Genomic DNA, 24,718 nt, shown 5'->3' with positions numbered 1-24,718 from the left:
AGCAAGGAGGCTGCTGTGCATTTATTTGCCACCCTCTCTGTCCACCTGTGCTTACTGACAGATGCTGCAGGGTACTTAAGATCATGGACTTTAGTCCCTGAGCCTGTATGCCCGGCAATTGTATTATCAGTGGAGAGCTTGGCTCAGGAAAAGGCAGGGCTGCGGAGGGGAGCTGTCTTTGACCTGAACGCTCTCCCCGAGCAGGACCACTCTGAGAATGCCATCGGCGTGGCCGCCACCATGGCCCACGAGATGGGTCACAACTTCGGCATGAGCCACGATTCCGCGGATTGCTGCTCAGCGAGCGCAGCTGACGGTGGGTGCATCATGGCCGCTGCCACCGGGTGAGTCAGGCAGGAAGCTGACGATGGGGAGGAGGGCAGAGCGCGAGAGGCCAGTGCAGCCCAAGTGTGGCCTCTGGCCCAGGGGGCCTCTGGTATACTTTGACATGGGCCTTGAAGAGAGAAGGGGAAGAAGACCAAGAAAACAAATGGTGGAAGCAGCACAGGTTTCTGGCAGAAACTTTGGTGTGGTAGAACCTGTTATTGTTTAGTCCAACTCTTTGTAACCCTATGGACTGTAGTCCACCAGTCTTCTGTGTCCCTGGGATTTCCCAGTAAAGAATTCTGGAGTGGGTTGCCATTTCCTTCTCCAGGGGGGTCTTCTCAACCTTGGGATGGAACCTGCATCTCCTGCATTGGCAGGCAGATTCTTTACCACTAAGCCACCAGGGAAGCTGATGAAACCTCAGATTCACTGAATTTCTGCCTCGGGGGTCTTCAGCTGTAAAACTGGTCTGACCACATGTGTCTTTTCCACTTCACAAATTTTTGCTGGGAACCCATTTATAACAGCCACAACCCTTCATCCCTTCATGTGAAGGAAGTGTGATCAGGGCTGTCACGCCTAGGCCTGACTGGAAGCGCTGACGTCGCCTCCAGAATAAGGAGAAGGAAGGCGAGCAGCCCCACACCCCATGGCGACTCCCCAGGGGTCTTGCAGGCTGCGTTTACCACAAGGAACAGGACAAGGCAGCTCCATCTCATTGTAGTCCCGAGGGATCTCTAAACCAGAGCCGTTGAAAGAGAACTCTGAAGTTGCTTCAGAGGACTTAGCCAGTGTCTGGACTCACACAGCAGAGAGCACCGAGTTCTTCAGGGACCTAAGTCACTCTTCTGAAGGCGTCATGGTGGGAGCTTGTGTTCCTCCTCCGGCAAGCCGTTAGGGCCTGCTCATGCTGCTCAGGGAGTGCTGTTGCTGTGTCTCTGAGAGGAGATGCAGCTTGCTTGGTGTTCCAGTGTCTTCTCCTCACCTCGTGGAGAAAGTGTCACACAAAGGATGATGTCGATATGCAGGAGACAGCTCCATGGTTCGTGCTCAGATCCCGGCTATTTGAACAAGGTTCAAGCTTGCTGTTAAGTCCACCTCTTTCTCTCTCAATCTAAAAATCTTATTTGTAGACAGGTGGTTGAAAGAGTTATGTTAATTACTATAATTTGTTTTAAACTGTTCAGACATTTTAGTAATTTAACAATTTTTAGTGACAAGCTTTTTGTGACATTCCTGACAACTGAAAGAAACCCTCCAGTGTCTAACCTTTACTTGGTTTAGGTAATTGAGATCAGGATAACTCTTCCTCTGTACACCCAGATTATGGTACCCACCTGTCACCAAGGAGTGCATGACTTGATTCTTTTCCCCAATAGCGGGATGCAGGGCCTTTCACACTCTTGCAATACAAACCATGTGTTTGTGAGTTGGGCGGTTGAGTTTGGAGTGCTGCCTGTATCGTTAGAGCAGAGATCAGATCACTGGCCCAACAAAGAATTAAACCCATAAACTTGGCCTTTTTTGGCCTGGTCTTCTATTCTAAGAAAATCTCCATCTAATATCAGCTTCAGGAAAAGTTTGGGTTGGCTGGAATTTTATTCCACTCTAAGGCTCAAGAGACGTATTGTAACATACTAGTTATCCTTTATTTATTGCAACTCCTTCATGGAAAGGGCTGAAATCATTGCTTCAGATTCTCAAATAAATCCTCCATGGAGAGAAAGGGGGAAAAAAACATTATGGGGTGGTTAATATTTCTTAGTTCATAGAAAGTTAATGTACAGGTGATGTTCTCAGGGGGCAGAATGTATGTGCATGGGCCTGTGGAGGGTCTGAATGCAGCTGGAATCAGCTTCATGGGCAGCAGGATTGATGAAATTCTGGCAGCTTGATGCTCAGACCCCTAGCTGATTCCACCCTGGCTCTCCTCCCAGGCACCCCTTTCCCAGAGTGTTCAACAGATGCAACAGGAGGGAACTGGACAGGTATCTGCAGTCAGGCGGGGGGATGTGTCTCTCCAACATGCCAGACACCAGGACGCTGTATGGAGGCCGGAGATGCGGAAATGGGTACCTGGAAGATGGGGAAGAGTGTGACTGTGGGGAGGAGGAGGTAAGGTGTCGTGCCGTGTTAATGGGAGGGGAAGAATTTACACTGACTTCAAATTTCAAGGTTAAAGAGCATGCATTTGAAAATTAGTCATAGGCATTTCCTATATACATGTGGCAGTCAAAGACCCCATCACAAATAACATGTGGGGAGTAAGCCTTAAATATGAACCATTTATGTAGACTCTCCCAATTTGAGGTTGACAGTTATCTGTGTCTAAAATGCAGGGGAGTTCTCCTTGTGAGCATCTGGTCTACCCAGAAACCACAGTCTTGGCCAGTGGAGCTACAGCATGGCTTCCTTGGCTGTCCATAGCCAGATACGTGAACTTGAAGCTGGGCATTATGAGGATACTTAAAATAACAAGCTCATGCTCTTTGACCTGTAGAAGAAATGATTGAAAGGGGATATAGGAAGTCCTGTCAAGTCTGAAAGGGGCTTCTAGGAGGAAGAAGGAGCAGAACTGGTGGTGTACAAGCCCTTTCCTTCCTTCTGATCTTCAGGATGAACAATAGTGGGCATATCATAGCTCTGTCACTTCTAACAGATGCTAGCCGTTCTGCAAAAAGCAGAACTGGATAGTTTCATATCTATTTTATGAAGCATGAAAATATGAACGCTAACGTATAGAACAATTTGTGGGAGAATGTGTCAGTAGTTTATGCATTCAGAATAAACTGTGGGGATGAGATTGAGGGTCTGTCTATGTGGGAAAAACTATTTGCTTTTTTAATCTTCTCTATGGTTTGACTTTTTGAAAGCGCCAGTATATGACTTTAATAAAACAAGAACCATTTAAAGGCTTCCCACCTGCACCAGCATGAGTTCAGAGAGATTAGCCCAGACCCTTCAGAAAGGAGAGAGTTGTATTATCATGGAGGGCCCAGTGAGGTTGAGGGGCAGCCTATGAGTGATCTTGGCCAGTGGCTTATATTCAGAGTAGTTTCTCCTTCAACAGATGAGTATGTGATACTAGGTCATGTGCATGGGATAGGAAAATAAATAGGTAGAAAAAAGTAGACATGGTCCCTGTCCTTTAGGAGTATATAGTCCAAAGCCAGAAGCATATATTGACCAAATAGCTGCAAAAATGTATAACTACAACTCTTGTAAATGCTAGGAGAGCCAATAGCATGATGCTAGGAGTGTATGTAATGTGAGGGGAGCTGCCCTACTCAGGCAGGGGTGTGACTCTGACCCTGCACTCGAAGGCTGAGGTAGGAGTTAGCGAGGGGCACAAGGAGGGAAGTCACACTTTAGCTAGTGGGAGAACTGTGCCTGGGGGTGGGAAGACACCTGGTGCGCTAGAAGGGAAAGAACACAGGTCTGCCTGGATTCCAGGAAGACACGGTCTCTGGATGTTGGATTGGGGATGAGAAAAACAAATCATGACATTTCCTTATAATGTAGTACTATGTGAAAAATCACATTTTAGAAGAATCCATGATTACAAGGAGAAGTGGGTGTAGTGTGTTAAGTTTAAAAGCGATATGGATACTGTGATTTTGTAAAATAACTATATGTTTATAAATGTGTCAAAATGCAGTTGTGTCTAAGTTGTGTGTTACTGATGACTCTGCTTATGTATATTCTCTACAATATATGCATACTATTTTAATGATAAAGCTATAAAGTGATGTTTTGGGTAGAGATTTTCCAGGGAGCTGGAGTTCCAGGGACACATGAGGTAGGATAGGGGGTAAAGGCCCCTCATCCCGCCTTGTTTCCCATCTCCCTGCCCTGGTGCCTCAGAGTCTCACACCCCCTCTTGCTGCCTCCCCAGGAATGCGATAACCCCTGCTGCAATGCTGCTAACTGCACCCTGAGAGAGGGCGCCGAGTGTGCGCACGGCTCCTGCTGTCACCGCTGTAAGGTAAGGGGCCCTCCCCACCCAGAGTTCTGATCGACAGTCCGAGGCTCTGCAGGGGCTGATGGTCAGGATTCAGCCTCAGTCCTGGGGAAGTGGTAGTGTCAAAGTTTCAGAAACATGGAGCCAAAAAGAGCCTTTGAACAAAGTTTGCCTTTTTCTATATTTGACCTCACTGAGTTCAGATCATCCCAAAAGGCTGTGTGGGCCTCCTGGAAAGTGGGAAATTTTTAAAAAACATGTCCAGAGAGAGTAGGCTTGATTTTATTTGGTGATCATAATATTCCTCATCACAGTTTTGATTAACATAATGGATTGCTTGTTAGGTGCCAGGCACAGTGCAGAGAATTTTATATGTGTCATCTCATTCAGTCCTTATAGAACCCCTATGGGGTGTATGTTAGTATCCTCAACTTAAGATGTAGAGACTGAGGCTCAGAAGGTATAAGTGACTTCTCCAGGGTTAAACAGTGAGGAAGGGCTGAACCAGGTTTCTCTGACTCTGGAGCCCACGTTCTTAGTATTGATTGGAAGATCACACCATTTTTACCACTAATGTTATTATAGGTCTACAATCTCTTATCTACAAGTTGGAAATTCAGGAAGTTCTAAAAACTGAAAAAAAAATTTTTTTAACTCATTTGGTGGCAAAATTGGACCTGAATTGACATAAATCTAATTATAGTCTTTTTTAAAAATCACACTTAAAGCCAATAGTATATTTCACTGCAGAAACATTAGTGTGTTTGATTATAAGGTATAATCCTAGGCCTTGATTCTGGGTTATGTAATATACATATGTCATGTGTATGTATATATAGAGAGATATACACATTTACATATGTATGAACATCTGTGTAATGTCTGCTTTCTCAAATCTGTGAAGTCTGGTGCCCATCTGGTCCCAGGGTTTTAGATCGGATCATGGACTGTGCTTCCACCTACCACATGCTCAGGGCTCATTATGTTCCCCATACTGTTCAAGTGCTTTATTAGAACATTCTTTCTAGCATGACCTTCTAGCAAGAACCACGAGGAGGTTATCATCCTCATGCATCCTTGAGAAAGTGCATGAACAGAGGTCTGCTGGCTAAGGAGCTGGGATTTGAACCCAGGCAGACTGGCTCCAGGGATGGTGGGTCCTTTTCCCCTCCATACTGCTCTCTGGTGGGGAGATGCATCCAAGGCCACCCTTGCTCTGAAACTGTCAGCAAGCTGCCAGCTGGCCTGCTCCCACCTTCTCTCCTTGGATGCCCCGTGGGTGGTGTGGAGTCACCCAGCAGTGTGGCGGGGTGCTGTTGTCAGACATAGCTCTCTTTGCCTGTTCAGGGGAACTCCCACGCCGTCTGTTTGACTTTAAGACAGACCCGGCATCCTTCAGAGAGGCTGTGCTGTGTCAGGTCCTCGGGTCTCAGGCTGAGGCCTGAGAATGAACGTGGAAAGCACTCGTCTCCGGGTCCCAGGATTTCAGCTTGGATCTTGGAAAGGGTTTCCCTGCAGAGAATTGTGTGGGAAAAGATGAGCCCTGGAGCCTGAGATCTTCATTTCCAGCCCTGTGTGTGATTTGGGGCAGCCTATTACCCATCCAAACCTGAGTTCTTTATCTGTAAGATGGGAAGAGTACTAATAACACTGACCCACCGCCCCCCACCCAGGGAGTCTGGAAGACTCGAACAGAAACTCACTCTTTACCAGTTGCCCAGGGTGTGCTCTTTGATCAGGTCATTCCATCTGCAGAATGGGGCAGATAGCAGCATCCAGCTCATGGGCATTGTGAAGATCTCATGAGATGAACATGTGTAACATACTTAGCCTGGAGCTTGACTCAGTAATGTGGGTGTATTATTGCCAGAGTGCTTGTGAATTCAAAGATGCATGAATGCTAGTTTGTGTGTGTGTGTGTGTGTATCTGTACATATATCCTAGTGGGCTTTGCTCTTCTGCCACTTACTAACCATGAGACTTTGGAGACATGCCTCAGATTTCATCATCTGTGAAACAGGGATAGTTATGTTACATAGGACTGTCATGAAGAGTGAATGAAGTATTATTAGTACTGGGCATATAAGTAGGAGCTCCATAAAGTAGCTGTTATTAGTAAAGCTCTTAGTGAACTGTAAATAGTTACATAAACATTATTTCTTACCTGATTGTTCAGACTGCTATGTAGAGTTAGCATTTGTAAAACCACCTTGAAACTAGGTGTTAGATGTTTTGTGTTAGATGATTTATGGTGGTTTAAGCTAGTGAGGTCATGTAAAAAGTGCTCTGAAATAATGGTAATGGGAAATTCTGTTCCATGGGAGTGATGCTCATGAGCCCTTGCTGGGAGGATTGAGGATAGATAGGTGGGAGATTGATTTTATCCCCTCTTCTTGTTCCTTGGCTCAGCTGTTGGCCCCGGGCACGCTGTGCCGTGAACAGGCACGGCAGTGCGACCTCCCGGAGTTCTGCACGGGCAAGTCCCCCCAGTGCCCCACCAACTTCTACCAGATGGATGGCACCCCTTGCGAGGACGGCCAGGCCTACTGCTACAACGGCATGTGCCTCACCTACCAGGAGCAGTGCCAGCAGCTATGGGGCCCTGGTAAGGCTCTCCCCAGGGAGCGGACCACCCTCCTTCCACCCCACTGCTTCCTAGCCAGCCTCCCTCTTCAGACACTCTGGATTGCTTAGAATCAGGCTCTAAAAGAGCATCTCCAGATATTACCTTTTTTTAATCCCCTTGCCTCAAGGTAGACTTTCAGGAGGAGGCAGTAGACAGTGTTCTTCCTAGTTCCTTGATGCTTTAAATTCTCACAGTGAGTGAATGGATAAGAATAATCCAACAAAACAGGTGGACGATGGAGCTGTGAGCAAAGTATCACTATGAGATGGGATTTTTTTTTTTCATGTATCATATTGGCAAAGACTGAAGAATTAATATGATAAGTTGGAATGATAGTACTGTAACAAGAACAATAGTAAGATAGTTGTGGAGAAAACCATTTTATACATGTGGGGAAACAGATGGGTACAACCCCAATGGAAAGCAGTTTGGAGATACCAGAATTTTAAGGGTACCTATCATTGGACCCATTCCTACTACTGCTTAGGGATGTGTCCTACACATCCCTTGTATTTGGCCAAGTAGATTTACAAGGATATTTATTACAGCATTATTAGAGCAATAACAACCCATAAATCCTTCAATAAATCCTACCAGTTAAGGTAATTCTGATGCACCCATACATTGGGACTCCATAAGCTGAATAAAAGGATGCAGCTCTGTATGTACTAAGTAAAAAAAAAAAAAATCATGTGAATAGACTATGCTGCCACTCTTTATTAGATAGATTATCTCTAGAAGATACACAAGAATTGTATCTAGAAGGTAGGGATAAAGTTATCTTTAGAAAATACACTATTAATTGATTGCTTCTCCAGGTTTTAGGGATGTAGGAACTGGAATGACTAAGTAGAAAAAACTGGAAGACATATTTTATTCTTAAAAATCTTCTGCAGGTTCTACCTTTATTTAAAACAAAAACAAAAACACCTGAAATGAGACAGGGCTTCTTCATGAGAAAAAAGTCTTAGCACACAAACCTCCCGTAGATATAAAACCTCAATAAAGTATAAAGAACTGATATAAAACCTTTTTTATGAGTAGGTCTTGAGAAGGTGGGGGTGGAATAACAGATAGGGGTAAAGAAAAGGCTGAATATTCCCTTCCACAAAACTTCCTTAACTTCCTGATCTTGCCAAGGGCTAGCTCTGTCCTTTGGGGGCTTCTGACTTCTACTAAAGTTGGCTAGTGTGCTGATAAATGTTTCTTGCCCACCCAGGGGCCTGGCCTGCTCCTGATCTCTGCTTCGAGAAGGTGAATGTGGCAGGGGACACCTTTGGAAACTGTGGGAAGGACATGAATGGAAAACACAAGAAGTGCAACATGAGGTGATGACCATAGGGCAGACCCTATGAGATGAGGATGACAGAGCAAGTCCTGCTCTTTCGTCACTCCCGCCCACTCATCAGCTTGGCCAGCCCTAGAGCGGGCCCCTTAAGTAAATCTCTTCCCCGCCCTTTTGACAATGCACCATTCAACCCTATGGAAGTCAGAGGGAGGGTGTGGATGCAATGCCTCCTAGAAGGCTGGTCACATTTCCTTTTGGGACCTTCTTAGAGCAGCCCATCAGCCCCCTTGGGTCATTTCTGCAGGGTACTAATTACACCCTAATCTGAATAGCCTGTCATTCACACAGTCATTCATTCATTTCAACCATCCATCCACCTACACACCCATCCACTATCTATTGTGGATTTACCAAGTGCCAGATACTGGGCTGAGTATATGGAACTTAGCAGGATAGTATAATAAAGGAAATATGGTGGGAGCCACCCAACCCACCTTAGTGGACTGAGGTGGTTTCCCAGGGGAAGTTATGCTTAAGCTGCAATCTAAAGAAAGTATCTATTTGAACAGGATGAGGGATGGTGCTGGTACTTGGGAGAGTGTCCCAGGCAGAGAAATGAGTAGAGAAAAACTGGTGGTAGGAAGAACTGATAGCAACTTGATATAGTTAAAATATAATGTTGGGGTGCAGTGGGGAGGGGGGCGGCTACTGAGAAATGAGCCTGGCTAGTTAAGCAGGGACCAGATCATGAGAAACCTTGAGTACATGGCTAGGGGAGTTTGGACTTTGGCTTAAGAGCAGTTTGGAAATTAGGCCCTTGTAGGGCAAGACTGGAGCAGGGAGATCAGTTTCCTGGTGTCTAGGTGAGAGAGGATGGTGGTGTGAACTTGGGTTGGTATATAGGATGGAGGAGGGAGGTCGGGGATGACACCAGGCTTCTTCTGGCTGCAGCACCTGGGTACTGGGTGCATGGGGTACAAAGAGCATAAGGGATTAGGTTGCTCAGGTCAGGCAGTTGTTCTTGCGGTAAAGAGGACTTCCCAAGGCCAGCCCTCTGGCTACATCTGCTTGGGAATAAGGATGTAGCATCCTATCCTTGGTCTAAGACCACACAGAGGAATTCTGGCTAAGTCCCTACAGCATACTCATTGCCTTTTGCCTCTCCCCCATACAAACCTGCCGTCCCAGTCGAGAAAGATCAAAGCTTTTGGCATCCCAGCTCTTCTCTGTCTCTGATTGTATCTCCTTCCCTCCTACTCTCTTGGGTTCAGAGATGCCAAGTGTGGGAAGATCCAGTGTCAGAGTTCCGAGGCCCGGCCCCTGGAGTCTAATGCAGTGCCCATCGACACCGTCATTGTGATAAACGGAAGGCAGATCCGATGTCGGGGCACCCACGTCTACCGAGGTCCTGAGGAGGAGGGTGACATGCTGGACCCTGGCCTGGTGATGACCGGGACCAAGTGTGGCCATAATCACGTAAGTTCCTTCCTCCAGCCTCACTCAGCCTCTGGGTTGCAGAGGGCAGTATTGAAGTGGGAGTCTGGACGGAGGATGCCTGGGTTACCAAATCGCAGCTTCCCCAACCTCTCTAGCCCTGTGGCTTGCATTCTTTATAGAGCAGATTATTAAGAGCAAGACCCACCACATAGAATTGTTGTATGGATTAAATGAGATAATCCCTGTAAACCATTTAGAAGGATTGGCTATTATATCTCTTTTGTCCTCATCATTAATTGTCATATGAATTATGAAATGGTCTAAACTAGGAGTCCAGAAAGCCTGGGGTGGCTATCTGAGAGTTAACTCTGAGAATAACATTGTAAAACACGTCTGAAGCACTCGGTTTAGTACCTAGCACAAAGTAAACGGCTGTCACCATGGTCATTATCTTTAAGTATAATATTTAAATTAGCACATATTAATATACAATTAAGTAATTAACATACAACCAATATATAGTAATATAGAATGAAATAACACATATTTACTATATGGGCTTCTCAGGTGTGGCACAGAGGTAAATAATCTGCTTGCCAATGCCAGGAGATTCAGGAGACTCTCGGGTTCAGTCCATGGGTCAAGGAAATCCCCTGGAGAAGGAAATGGCAACCCAGTCCAGTATGCTTGCCTGGAGAATCCCAGGGACAGACGAGCCTGGTGGGCTACAGTCCATGGAGTTGTAAAGAGTTGGACACAACATAGCAACTGAGCATGCACACGTGTTATTATATTTTCTTAAAATGTAATATTTGTTGTTTGCTCCCTCATCATGAAAGAAATAGCAGAACTTAGTTAATTGCCATCCTGTCCTTGGCTTTTGAGGTTTTTTTCCCACTATAATAACCTGAAGCAGGCTGCCTTTTTGTGTCCCATATGTTCTGAATGCAAAACCTCAGTCTCCCGGTCGCCAACCAGTGTCCCTTCTGTTGCACTGACCACTTTCTTCTCATTACAGATTTGCTTTGAGGGGCAGTGCAGGAACACCTCGTTCTTTGAAATGGAAGGATGTGCGAAGAAGTGCAATGGCCATGGGGTACATATGCTCGGGGTTCTGGGGCTCCTCTGCGATGATGTCCACGGGGGCAGGCACTGTGGGAGGCCAGAGCTCTCTAGGGTGCTGACACCTCTTCCCTGCCCTGCCCTTGCTCCAGGTCTGCAACAACAACCAGAACTGCCACTGCTTCCGGGGCTGGGCCCCACCCTTCTGCAACACACCGGGCCAAGGGGGCAGCATCGACAGCGGGCCCATGCCCCCCGAGAGTGAGTGGCCGGCCTGCATGGCTCCTGCCCGCCTTTGTGAGGAGGGATGGGTGGCATAATGCAGAGGAATAATAAGTCAGCACTGTCATCCTGATTTTTATAAATGAGAGAACAAGAGGGGCTGAGTGGGATGAGTGGCCCAGGCTCCAGCCTGGTGTGGGGCCCAGCTCAGTTGCTCTTCCTCTGTCTGTCTCCCTTCTGTTGAGGAGCCTGTTCCTGCTTACAGAGAGATTAAGACAGACCACAGATTATTGAATAATCTATTCTCTCTGGGGGTCAGTGGTAGCAACTACCCCTTCTCAACCACTTAAAATTAATCATGAACCTAGGTCACATTATAGTGACTCAGATGCCCTTTGATGGACAAAGCTTAAAATGAGGAGCTGGAAACTCAGAAATGTATTTCAGGGATTCTAGCTCTTTGGTTTCCAAACTTTAAAAAAAGTAATAGCAAAAAAAAATTTTTTTTTTTTTGAGCAAAATCTTTCAAGGAAGAAACTTCAATATATAAAACAGTTAAAAGTAGTGTGTCACTGGTCTATATATATTTTGTACATTTAGATTTATAATTTATGAGAACATTGAGGCGAGTTTGGTGAAACCAAATGTGAAATTGTGAATTATGTGTGACCTCTAATCTTAGATCAGTCTATTTGTCTCAGTGTTTTGTGGTTGCTTTGTGTCCAGGAAAATCATGATTTAGGCAGAAAACAAATGGTAAATAATAATAGAGCTCCTTGCCTTATATGAAAAGGAATGCTTTTCAATTAAGCAGAAGTAGCTGGAGAAACTTTACTGTGAAGTCTCTGCCAAGCAAGTTGACCTGATTATTGAAGCTAGTAATAATATTAGTGACTTCCCAGTGGGACATATTATGTGTTTTTTTTGTTATAGTTTTTAAGTTAAAATAAGTAATACAAGGTAAATGAAAATCAAGGATCTGAAGAGTATCTGGAACATATTATTTGAAATCCACTATTGAAGCTCCAACTGCTTCTAAATCTGCCACTTGGGTTCTGTTTCTGGAAGGTGCTGGTCCTGTGGTAGCCGGAGTGTTTTCAGCCATCTTTGTGCTGCTGGCCCTGATACTGATGTACCGCTGCTGTAAACAGAACAACAAACTGGGCTACCTCAAGTCCTTAGCCCTCCCTTCCAAGCTGAGGCAACAGTTCAGGTATGATGGGGTGCTGTGAGGGATTTGAGGTCTACTTGCAGGTCACAGCTTTCTGAAAGCAGTGCCTGGTTTTAAAAAAAGAAGTTGGTGGTGGTGGGTCTCATTTACTTGGAAGGCAAATGCCCAGCGCACGTCACCCTCTCCCCTTCTGTTACACTCCATGACCACGGCAAACATTACTACCTGATTTATGTTGTAAGTAAGCTTGATTGAGCCTGGTCATGACTTCAGAAGCCTTCTCAGCAGAATGCCCCCAACCAATTCAACCTGAAATATGAAATGAAACCTATCCTGTATCTAATGGATTTCCTCCCCATCTTAAAGCCCAGAAAGTGAGGCAACAGAGGAAAACTGACTAGCTCAAGTCAATCACAGAGGTGGCTAGACATAAATTCAAGGCAAAGAGTCATTTTTTCCCTAAGTAATTCATTCCTGTCGGTATTGAAGATGTATAGTCTCCAAGTCTTCTGTTATAAATCATACTTTTTTCCAGAGGAGATTTTTAAATTCCAGGTCCTCCTGGAATGATGCCTTAGGGAGATTGGTTGATGGCTGGTAACATCCTTGTCTTCTTGGGGGGAAAAGGTCTTAAAAGGATGAAGAAAAGATACTGAGGCACACTGCTGTGTAGGAGGCCAACTGTCTTTCCTTGGGAGTTTTCCACTGGCCACTGTCTCCATGCTGAGGGAGCTGGGCTTCAGGAGGGCCAATCCCACTTCTGCCAGGGCAGATTCAGGGAAGACTGGGCTGTTCGCTGGCCACACCTGTGTCAGAGCGAACTCAGGCAGTGACCTTCAATGAACAACCTGTGCTTCTCCTTTCTTGTTACTAGTTGTCCCTTCAGGGTGTCTCAGAACAGTGGAACAGGTCACGCCAACCCAACGTTCAAGTTGCAGACGCCCCAGGGCAGGCGAAAGGTAAGGGCTTTGCACCATGAACTTTGCTACTTTGACCTTCTCTCTTAGGATTCTGCTAGATTTTCCCTTAAGCACCTTTGTGGGCCCCTTGGGATTGGTAATAAACGACACTTTCTTGGCCTGAGAGATGGTCAGCTGATTCTACCATCCCCTCATGACTTTAAAAGTTGCATCTGACCTCTGGAATCCAAGGTCTTTGTTCGTGCCAGTGGGACACCCAAGGCCACCCCCAAGTTTTTAAGTGCATTAAGCGTTCCTGTGTCTCAGGCATTCTTTGTCTTATGCACACAGGTGACCAACACCCCTGAAACCCTACGGAAGCCTTCCCAGCCTCCTCCCCGGCCCCCTCCAGACTACCTGCATATTGTGTCACCACCTGCGCCATCGCCAGCACACCTCAGCAAGGCTGCTAGAAACTCCCCAGGGCCCAGACCATCAGTAGAGAGGAAAGAATCATCCAGGGGACCACCCCCAAGCCGGCCAGTGCCCCCCGCACCTAAGTGCGTCCTCTCCCAGGTAAGTGGTTTCTCAGCAACCCTGCATCAGGAGCACCTTGTCAAGCCATCAGCCACGAGGAATGAGGAATGATGGAGGCTGGGAAGAGAGAGCTTGCTGTGTCCTGGGCTGACTGCCTTTTCTGCATTCTGATCCATATTGGGCACACGGAGTGTGAGGTGATAAGATGGGGAAATATACTACAGAGGACTTCCTCCCTGGTTGGCCTCTTCTGTGATAAGCCAGCGCCCATCTTCCACTCCAAATATGCATGTTCAGTTAGTGTTTCAGTTCCCCATGGTCTTTTACTCTCCGCTAGGCCTTTGCAAATGCTGTTTCCTCTGCCACATACACTTTCTTCCCTTTGCATCAACATCTTGTGTTCATTCTTAGATTTCCTGTTAAATGCTGCTTCCTCCAAAAAGCCTTCTGTGACCCCCAAGCCCAAGTTTGGTGTCCCTGTATGTCTCTCATCGTAGTACTTATTCCACCAAATTGTGCTGATCAGTGCCTTGTACTAGTCGGGAAGTCTTCCTGAGGGATGTAGGGTGATGCCTTGCTCATCTGGGGGCCAGGTCAAAGGGCCTGGCCTCTGGGAGGGGTGGGCAGGACCTGGGCTATCCCCCCATCACCGGTGCTCTTTAGAAGCAGAGCTATCCTGCCCAGCAGTCTGTTTACCCGGCGTGTCTGTGCTCTGATAGCTCCAGCTGCACCTTCTGGCAGGAGTTCCTACCGCACAGACACGGATGTTGGGTGCTGGCTAGGCGTGGTGCCTTCCGGAACCACCTGTGTGTTTCACCCTCAGCTGGGGTAGGGGACTTGTCCATTTCCCTCCTGGGACTGTTGTTTCTTGGGCATGGTCCAGAGGACTCCAGGGGGCCCAGGCTGTCCCTGCCCCTAAGGACTGTGGTTGGCTCCAGGTCCCGGGGTCCCTGGGACATGGCAGTGTCATGGTTCAGCAGAGCCAGGAGCAACAGGTTTGGTTCTCTGATGATGCAAAGCTGCTGCAGTGCATGCTCCGTTGCTCAGTCATGTTTGACTCTGGGACCCCATGGACTGTGATCTACCAGGCTCCTCCATCCTTGGAATTTCCCAGGCAAGAACTCTGGATCAGGTTGCCATTTCCTTCTCCAGGGGGATCTTCCCAGCTCAGGGATCGAACCTGCATCTCCTGAATTTGGCAGGCAGATTCTTTACTCCTGTGCCACCTGGGAAGCCCTGCAAAGCTGCTGCTCCCTCATTTTTCTCATCTGGGGCAGGAGTGGGATAGAAAATTCCATACAGAAAGAGAAAAGAAAGACTGACAGGGAGAGAAGAAGCAATAAGAAAGAGAGAGGAGGAGAGAAGAGGACATGGAGAGTGTGTTAGGCTCCTTGGGCAACTGTAACAGACACCACAGACTGGGGGGTGGGAGGCGGTTGCCGAAACCACAGAGACTACTTATTTCCTGACAGTTCTGGAGGCTGGAAGTCCAGTAGGTTTGGTTTCTTCCGCGGCGACTCTCCTTGGCTTGCAGGTGACTGCGTTCTCCTGTGTCCTCATGTGGTGCTTCCTTTGTGCGTGTACGCCCCGATGTTTCCGTGTGTCCACATTTCCTCTTATAAGGGCGGCAATCAGATTGGATTAGGGCCCACTCTAATGGCCTTATTTCAACATAATCACCTCTTTAAAGGCCATGTTCCAAATACACTCTCATTCTGAGACACTGGGGTTAGAGTGGCCACATGTGAGTTTTGAAGGGCCCAGAGGAGAGAGAAAGGGAATAAGAGGGGAGAAAGCAACCACGTGCAGACGAGGGTATGAGGGGGACCAGAGGACCCCAAAATACACACCCGAAGCATGGCTTCAGGCCCAAACAGGGATTTCTCAACAGTGCTGAGGGCGGCTACAGGGATTCAGTCTGGGCAGACGCCCTTCCTGGGACCCGTCCCAGGACTGAGTCTCTGCTGCCCTTGGTTTCTCTTTGGGGGGGCTGTCTCCCAGGGCTGAAGGGGCCAGGCCACGGGGCGGTTTGTAAGTAGGGTAGCCAGGACTTGCACCTAGGGCTGACTCCAAACCCTTCACCACGTTGTATGTCAGGTCCTGGTTGGGCTCTGGGGGGATCCACACTCTCGGGTCTCAGCTCCACCACCTCCTAGCCTGGTGACATGGACCCCTCTTGAGAGGTGGTAGGCCAAGCTTTGTAACCTCTTCTGCTCTCTCTGCACATGTGTGTGAACTTCTACTTTGTACCTGGCAGTGGTGAGCAAAGCCATTTCTGCCTCCTAGAGCTCACAGCCTACTGGGGAAGACACTGGTATGTGTGTAGTTAGAGTAGTGGTAAGTTCTGTGAAGGAGAGGTTCAGCTTGCTTACAAAGAGAGTTATCGGGGACTTGATCTAGTCTGGAAAATCTGGGAAAGCTTCCCTGAGGAGGTGACATTGGAGCTGAGACCTGAGGGGTGAGCAGGAGTTCACAGGCTGTGAAGGGCAGGAGAGGTTTAGACCAGGGACCTGCTGGTGGGGAAGCTTTGTGATAAAGAGAGCCCACAGATGGAAGGAGTTTCAGAGCCCCTTTGCCTGGGGCCCAAGGAGCTATGATAAGAAGCTGGAGAGCCAGGAGAGGCCAGACTGTGCAATGGGCCTGGATTACAAATCAGATTTGCATTCAGTGGGAACAAGGCAGGGGTGGGATGTGGGTGATGTGGTCAGATTTGCTTTGGGATCTCACTTTGGGCTACATTTAGGGAAGAGGAAGGCACAGTGCCTAAGAGAGGGCCCAGAGATGCTTCTGGGGCTATTAATCTTCCCCCCTTTTTTTTTCAACCTGGGTGAGGATTACGTTAGTGTGTTCACTCTGATAATTCATTTGGTTGTATATTTATGACTCATGTTTTTTATGTATATTGCACTTTGATTAAAAAGTCGTTTTAAAAAATGAAAGGCCCACTATGGTGGCATTTGATCAGAGGACGATGAGGCTGAGTGCACAGACATTATCAGTTACAACTGTGTCTAGTGTTGACAGGGTGAAGCCCATGAGGGGTGTATAGAAAAGAAAATAGACAGGACTTGGGGAACAGTTACTGCTGAGGGTTGGGAGGGGATGATCCCCCCTGCACAGTTGCCTCGTGTCTGGTTTGGTTTGTGCAGCTTGACTGACAGAGGTGCTGCTGCTGAGAATGGGAGCATTGGGCCAGAGCAGTTCAGGGACTGTTTCCACCCCAGAAAAACATTCCGGAGGTGAGGCCTCCGGTACGTGGCCAGTGGCACGACCCTGCTCAGGGAGCAGGGTCACAGCAGGCAGCCAAGGGAGCCCAGCATTTCCCCACTGCATCCTGACATCTGCACCCAGCTGTTGCTTCCGCCAGAATGTCTCTGTCCTGGCCTCCAGCAGCCGCTCTGGTTTGGCAGCTGTCTGGCCTGGAAGGATGTTGGATCTCTTGATCCTTAGGGGAAGGAATGGAGCAGGACAGCGTGGTTTTTTGGTCCCAAGAATCTGCTGCTCTTACTCATTTCTGCTCCCAGTTTTCTGCTTACTGAGAAGCTTCTTGCAGAAAATCTCTGATTTACTCCCACCCTCTCCCCATGCTTGCCATTTAGCCATTTTTATGCTCGCTTGTGACCTTCTCAAGAAGGGGAACAATCCAAGTCAGCAGGCCCCGAAACCCTCACTTGTAGAATCAGCTTCTCTCTTGTACCAGCCTGGGGATCTGTGAGTGGTGGCATGGTCCAGTCTTTGCCCCTTAAAATTTGTTTTTTGATCACAGAAGAAATATAGTTATTTAAACTTTTCTGACTAGTGCAGAGTTTTATTTTTTTTTTTCAACTAATGTATGTTGAATGCTTACTGTATACGAGGCCCTGTTCAGGAAGCTTGAGCTGTATCACTGAATCAGAAAAGGACCCCTGCTCCTCTTTCTGGTCTAATGGGGAACAGAGAGAGAAAATAAAAAATAAGGGAGAATACTGTGGTGGAATGGGATAAGTGATATATACCAAGAAAGAAAAAGTAGATTAGGATAAAGGGGTCTGGGAATGCTGAATGAGGGGGTGGTACAGGTTTTTAAATCCTATTCCCTTTTATTTTTATTATTTAAAAAAATTTGGCTGCCCCATGGGGCATGTCGTTCCCCAACCAGAAATTGAATCTGCACTCCTGCAGTGGAAGCACAGAGTCTTAACCACTGAACATCCCAGCTGTAGTGGTTTGAGTCTTTAGAATTTTTTATATGTATGTATCATGTATGTATACTATTACTGTATGTAGTATCATGTCATCTGCATATAATGACTACTTTACCTCTTCTTTTCCAATTTGGATACCTTGTATTTCTTTTTCTGGTCTTGACTACTGTAGCTAGGACTTCCAGTGCTATGTTGAATAGAAGTGGTGAGGGTGGGCATCCTTGTTCGGGATTGTAGTTGGGAAGGCTTTCAGCTTTTCACTGTCAAGTATTATGTTGGCTGTGGGTTTCTCATAAATACCCTTAATTATGCTGAGATATGTTCCCTCTATACCCACTTTGGTGAATTTCTGTTATGAATGAATGTTGAATTTTATCAAATGCTTTTTCTTCATCTATTGAGACAATCATGTGGTTTTTGTCTTTTGATGTGGTGTATCACATTAATTGATTTGTGTATGTTGAACTATTCTTGTGACACTGAGATGAATTCAGTTTGGTCGTGATGTATGATCTTTTTTATGTGTTGGATTCAGTCTGTTAATATTTTGTTAAGGGCTCTTGCATCTACATTCATCAAAGATATTGGCCTGTAATTTTCTTTTTTGATGATCTTTGTCTGGTGTTGGTATCAGAGTGATGGTGGCTTCATAGAATGACTTAGGGAGTATTCCCTTCTCTTTAATCTTCTGGAGTTGTTTGAGAATGATTTGTGTAAGTTCTTCTTTGTATGTTTGGTAGAATTCTCCAGTAAAGCCACTGGTCCTGGACTTTTGTTTGCAGGGAGTTTTTGGGGTTTTTTTTGTTTTTTTTTTTTTTATCATAGATTGTGTCTCACTTCTAGTGATGAGCCTGTTCAAATTATCTATTTCTTCCTGATTCAGTTTTGGAGGGCAGTATGTTTCTAGAAAGTTGTTCATTTCTTCTAGGTTGTCCGATTTATTGGTATAAAATTGTTCAGAGTTTTCTCTTATGATTTTTTGTATTTCTGCCATGTCTATAATTGTTTCTCCTCTTTCATTTCTTGTTTTATTTGGGTCCTCTGTCTTTTCTTCTTGGTGAGCCTGACCAGGGTTTATTGATTTTGTTGATCCTCTCAGAAAACCAGCTGTTGGTTTTATTGATTTTTTTCTATTGTTTTTTAATCTCTGTTATTTGTTTCCTCTCCGATCTTTATTATTTCCTTCCATAAACTGACTTTAAGTTTTGTTTAAACCAAGTTTCTGCTTTTTCTAATTCTTTTAGGTAGTGGGCTAGGTTGCTTGAGATTTTTCTTGTTTTCTGAGGATGGCCTGTATCACTATGAACTTCTCTGTTAGGACTGCTTTTGCTGCATCCCACAGATTGTGTATGGTTGTGTTTTGCAGGGTGTTATAATTTTAAATAAGGCCATTAGGGAAGGCCTTATCGAGAAGGTAGTAAAACATGAAGGTAATGTGAAAGTACAAAGGAAAGAATTGTGCCACCCACAGACAACCAATATGGAAAATATGATTTCTTCTTTTTAAAAATTTTATTTGCACAGGTAATAGTCATGTTAAAAAAAAATTGAATGTTCAGTTGGACGACCCCTCTCAGCATGCACAGCCCACTCGTAGCCTCTCACCTCTGTCATCAGTTTGGTCCTCATCCTTTCTGACTTCCCCCCATCCCTCTGCATTTACACTGGCAGGGGACTGAGGGAGGGTGGCTTGTTTCTCTCAACCCTCCTCTTCAGCTTGTACCACACCTTGCCATTTCTCTTGGGCATCTTCCCACCTCAGCACTTATCAGCCTACTTCATTCTTTTAAAGTACCGCATCATATGTCACTGTGTAATTTTAGTACTTTGTTGGTGAAAATTTTAATTATTTGTAATTTCTTTTGCTGTCACAAACAGTGCTTTGAGGAACATCCTTGCAGTTTCATTTCTGTGACCCTGTGCAAGTAGTTGGTAAAAGGAAGTGGAATCATGTATTAGGTCAGAGAATGATCACTTCTAAATTGAGGATGATTTCTGATTTTAAAAGATGCCAACTTGCTCTCCAAAAAGGCTTTTTTTCCTGAGCAGGTAAACATGTACGCACACAATCTGCTTTTATAAATGGGACCATTCTTTTTAAATGGTATATCCCTCTTCTCATCTGCTTTTGGCCTGTAACATACTGAGGACGTTTTCTCTTGAACGAGCGCCTCTGGCCTTTGAGTGAGGCTGGTGGCTTTCTCCACAGGATCTCTCCAGGCCTCGGCCGCCGCAGAAGGCGCTCCCGGCTAACCCGGTGCCAGGCCGCAAGAACCTCCCTAGGCCAGGCAGCGCCTCCATCCTACGGCCCCCTCCCTCCAGGCCTCAGCAGACCCGGCCCCTGGTGGCAGCTGCCCCAAAGGTGAGTCTTCAGAATCCCCTGAGGTAAAAGCTAAGAGCAGAGGGATCTAGGGGGCAAAAATATGGTTGAGAAAACAGACCAGTTCATGCTTCTTGGGTAAGGCTGAACTTCCAGAACAAAAGCCAAGGACAAAAAGCTTAGTGTTTCTTGGTGCCTGAATGACTGTCCCTTAAATTGGTGATATCACCCCCTGGTGATAGAGGAGTTTTAGTTTCACACGAAAGCTGATGTTAAGAAGGCTGGGCTCTGGTTCAAACCAGCTCTGCAGCTAATGAGCTGAGCGGCCCTGAGCAAGTCACTCTGGAGTCTCCGATGCCTTATCTTGAAAGAGGTTTTAGGAAGCAGCAGTAGACAACCCCCACCCCGGGTTGCTGTGAAGCTCGAGGCAGTTAATTGCCATTAACTGCCAGCCTTTGGTAGGGTGTGCACAATGGCCTTTCCTAATATATCTTCCTTGAAGCTGTGCGGCCGGTCCTGGGAGCTGGGGCAGACAGGAGCCAGTGAGGAAGCTGGCTCACTGCCCTGTGTTCCCACGAGGCCCTGCAAACTCTGCAGACTGAGGTACAGCTTTGCTGAGAGGGAGGAGTGGGGATAGCTGATCAGCTGGGGTCAGGAGGGGTGGGGGGGCGCCATCATGCATCTCACTGGACAGTTGATAGACAAGAAGACACGTAGACAGACTTCTGTAGAAACCGTCGTTCCCAGCTGTCTGTCACGTCTGCTCACCTGTCACAAGCAAGAGGACGGTGCCCCACTGATTCCATTAATCCGCACAGATCTGACATCTCTCTCCCTCCTCTCTTTTTCCCCCCAGTTTCCTGAATACAGATCACAGAGGGCTGTGGGGATGACTAGCTCGAAAATCTAGACTCGTCTAAAGGGGCTTCTCCCTTCCCTTGAGGACTTTGAATACCACAGAGGAGCCATTAGCCATGGGCTCTGGAAGAAGCATGTCTGGCCACCTCCGAGCTCCTCCTCCCCCACCCTGCTCCTCCTGGAACCAGCGCATCTCTCAAAATCTCCTTCTCGACTCAGTGCCTCCTCGGCCTCCTCAGGGGCCCAGAGTGACTACTACCCCACGGCATCCAAGTGTTGTTTTGTGCAATATCCAGCCCCAGGTAGGAACAGGAAAGCGGAGGAGGACGAATGGCTGCGTCTCCCCCATCCACCCTCCAGCTGGGCCGTCCCCCCAGGGGTGCCAGTCCAGCTGGTGCCGGTGGTCCGAGCTGGAGCCCAGCTGGGAAGCTGGTTTAGACCTTCAGGCCAGGACTCAGCTTGGAGAAGCCATCCATCCACGTCTGTGGCGGAGGGTACACGTGAGAGCTTTCTATTTCTTCTGTCTTCCTCCATGGTCCCAGGTTGGCTGGAGGCGGGCACTTAGCCTCCCTTTTAGCTCTGGGATCGAGGGGTCCCTCCCACTGCCCAGGGCTTGGTCAAGGTCATAACTCCTGGCTCAGTGCTCACATGTGAACAAATCAAGTCCTCTCCTTACCACCCCCCACCACCCCAAACCCCTACCTCCCCATATTCCCACGGGTCACTCTGACTCAGACAGGTACTATTTGTAGGCGTTTAGACAGCAGGGGGAGCACAGCCTGGGCCCCTCTGAGCCGTCAAGCCAAAGGTCGCCATCCACTCGCCATGATTCTTGCTTGCTCTGTTTTCTCTTTTCTGCACTTTCCAAGTGCCTCGTGCTTTTGATTTCTCTTTGCGTGCTTGGACCTGCCCAACGTGTGGTGCTGTGGAACGCGATTCCCCAGCAGTCCCGACTTCCTGGGACCTGGTGCTGTGACTTGCAGGTCAGGGTCCTGCCTGACAGCTGGCCCCGGGATTTCCTGGTTTCTCAAGAGTGATGACTGGCATGGCCTCGGGCCATGGCTGTGAGCTCCTGGCTTTACTGTCCATGGTTTTGTGACCTCAGCAGAGCGCAGGTCTTCCTCTCACTCCCTGCCCTGAATCTGAGCATGGTCCTCAGGGACAGCAGCAGGTGTAGGGAAGGGAGCGGATGTCCTGGGAACCCCAACTATCCCCAGGCTGATCAGCGACGAGGCAGGACTGTTGTCTTCTGAGCAGAGAGCAGACCTGTCTCTAGCACTCCCTAGAGAAGCAGCCTTGATGGGACAGAGTCTGTGCCGGGACCAGCGAGATGATTCCTCATCCACTTCCTTGTGCTCTTTCCTCTGGTCCTGTCCTCCCTACAGGGAGGGGGGCTGTGCGGTGCTCTGCAGGCTGGGACAATTGTCAGAGTCACCGGCGAGGTTCTCTGGGGCTGTCTCCCACCCCAGAAAGGTGCTGGGCATCTGGGGGCTGCCCACCTCCTGCAATGAACAGATGTTTGCTCTTGAAAACCTCAGTTCAAGGAAGAGGCTTGAGTTCTCACCCCCAATCACTAGCCCAGGGCCCCATTCTAGCTCTCCATACACAATGGGTGCTTAATCATTGTTCTGGGTTTGGAGACAGGTGGGAGATTCGGGCTGTGCACCTGGGGCACTCTTGGGGGGGATTTAGGAAGAGCTCAGGAAATGAAGTTCTCCTCCCTCAGGTAATCAGGTAGTTGTGATGTTGGTGATATTCACACCTCTGTCTTGCTCACAAGGGTCCTGGTTGCGCCCCATACCCAATGTCCATCATCCTCACTTCCTGGTGGAGTCAGGGGACAGCCTTCCATTTAAGCATGCTCCTCTAGATGCCCCAGGCCTCAGGGCTGGGTCCCAGAAAATGAAAGGCTAAAACACCTCCCCCACCAAAATCACCCTTAGTCCCAATCCCATGCCTCACCAATGATCCTGTGGTTCTGTCCAGCTTTCCTCCCCCACATTAGGAGGTAGAAGGCTCTGAGGTGTGAGCCTCTTGAATCTGAAACCCACCCTCCCTGGAACCAAACCGGAAAGAGACCTGGGTTGTTGCTTTCTTGTGTGTTTGTTTTCCATTATTTTAATACCACCTCCATGTGATAAAAATTGTACTGTGAACTGGAAGATGGTTGAATTTTTAAAATCTGGTAAGACTTTTGGCAACCTGTTCTATTTACTGTTACTCTCCTGGTTCTGTTCAGGGAGGCAGGAGGCACCATTCTGGCAGGCCAGGGAGGCTGCCCAGGGGGGACAAGACTGGCTTCTATGGCCCTCTTTTCCCCTCCTGTGTCCATGTGCTGCTTTGAGGTGACAAAACCCAGTATGGATTTAGGGAAGGAAGGACTTTACTCGCAGGGATTACTGCAAGACTGGGGAAGGGAATGTTGAGTCAGGGGCACGGGGCAGTTGCTTTAGGAGAATGCTCGGGTGAGCTGAGCGGCTGCAAGATCTGTAAGCATCTCAACAGCTCGGAAGGAAGAGGCCTTTTATAGGAAGGAGTGAGCATGGCTGGAAAGAACCACATTCAGGGACAGACTTAGTGGTCAGCCTTTGGGGGAGCGGCCGATGCCGGCTCTGGCCGAGGGCGAGTCCATGCGGGCAAGTCCATGCTTAGGGTCTGATGGGGAGGAAAGGATCTTAACTGAGGCTTGGTGGAGTGATTTAACCAGCCTTCTGTTCAGATGGAGACTGTAAATCTTTTTAGAAGCTAACTTAGCCTCTGACCAGTTTTTCAACCCTAGACTTGTTTTCCTTAAGAGCCTGGGAGGCATCTCTGAAATGTAAATCTCAAGGGAGCTCGCATTGGCTCTCCTTGTCTCAGTGGGTTTTAGCCCAGGCACTAGGCTCCAGTGGTAACTGCCTGCTTACCTCCATTCTTTTTAGCCTTGTTTACTACTCCCTGTAAAAGAACAGCTCCTCTCTGCCCCAGCTCTGAGAGCCTTGCAGACCTTATAGTGTCTCGTTGTAGATCTTACAGTGATGTCGTAGCCCCATCCACTGTGGCCATGACCCCTCTCCGTATCTTGCTGTAATCCTTTAGAACAAAGCCGCCTCTTACCCATGTCAGAATTTTTTTTTTTTTTTTTTTGCCGGGGGTATAGAAGACTCTCATGTTTTAAATCGGGGACTGGTTTTAAAGTCAGAGATTGCATTAAATGTATGTACAACAGCTCTGCAGGACACCCAAGAAAACCAAGACTATGCCAACTGGAATGGTGCCCACCCCTCCCTAGGGAACCTGGTAAAGGAGAGGCTCTGCAGAATCCACGCCCAGTGCCCCCAGAGCCACCCCTCCACACACCCTCTCTCACTACCCACTGTGTGTACGTACGTATGTGTCTGGGATCCAGGGCAATGTGAATTTTCTTTTTATTTGGGAGATTGTTCACGGAAAACAGATCCTCTTTTCTCTCATTCACCTATTAATTGTTTACAATATTTGTATATCTATGCAAAATACTTGAATGGGCCATGGTGCCTTTTTTCCTTGTTTGTATTTAATTAAATTGTCATTTGAAATGTCGGCTGGTTTGACAGCTCTTGTTTGTTTGTTTTCATGTTGTACTGGCTAGCCTGGATAGGATCCATTCCTGAGGACTCCTCAGAAGAGTTCCCACAGGGACCATCCGCCCAGCTTGTCAGACCACCGTGGGCGAACCTGAGCCAGAGAAGCCTGGGGTCTTTGCTGGTCTTTGCACCTGGACAAAGGCTGGTCTAGTTTAAGTAGGTCTGGGGTCACTCGGGACATGAGTGATACAGAGCTACCTTGAGGATTTGAAGGAAATGGC

At 47.5% G+C, this 24,718-nt stretch overlaps 1 protein-coding gene across 2 annotated transcripts in view; it reads left to right on the top strand.

Annotated features, from left to right (window-relative positions):
* Positions 1-24,453, top strand: part of ADAM19 (ADAM metallopeptidase domain 19) — an 86,324-nt gene extending 61,871 nt beyond the window's left edge. For both annotated transcript variants that reach the window (XM_020893442.2, XM_070465713.1), the window contains 13 exons: positions 205-344; positions 2,265-2,442; positions 4,223-4,312; positions 6,698-6,893; positions 8,134-8,242; positions 9,474-9,678; positions 10,658-10,735; positions 10,854-10,962; positions 11,992-12,136; positions 12,969-13,053; positions 13,345-13,569; positions 19,924-20,076; positions 20,891-24,453. In XM_020893442.2, coding sequence (XP_020749101.2) covers positions 205-344; positions 2,265-2,442; positions 4,223-4,312; positions 6,698-6,893; positions 8,134-8,242; positions 9,474-9,678; positions 10,658-10,735; positions 10,854-10,962; positions 11,992-12,136; positions 12,969-13,053; positions 13,345-13,569; positions 19,924-20,076; positions 20,891-20,944 — 1,767 coding nt within the window. In that variant the 3' untranslated portion in view covers positions 20,945-24,453. The remainder of the gene's footprint in view (positions 1-204; positions 345-2,264; positions 2,443-4,222; positions 4,313-6,697; positions 6,894-8,133; positions 8,243-9,473; positions 9,679-10,657; positions 10,736-10,853; positions 10,963-11,991; positions 12,137-12,968; positions 13,054-13,344; positions 13,570-19,923; positions 20,077-20,890) is intronic.
* The last annotated feature ends 265 nt before the right edge of the window (positions 24,454-24,718 follow it).

The sequence above is a fragment of the Odocoileus virginianus genome, chromosome 3 (genome assembly GCF_023699985.2).
Source record: "Odocoileus virginianus isolate 20LAN1187 ecotype Illinois chromosome 3, Ovbor_1.2, whole genome shotgun sequence".
NCBI classification, from domain to species: domain Eukaryota; kingdom Metazoa; phylum Chordata; class Mammalia; order Artiodactyla; family Cervidae; genus Odocoileus; species Odocoileus virginianus.
This window is presented reverse-complemented; position numbering and strand designations above follow the sequence as displayed.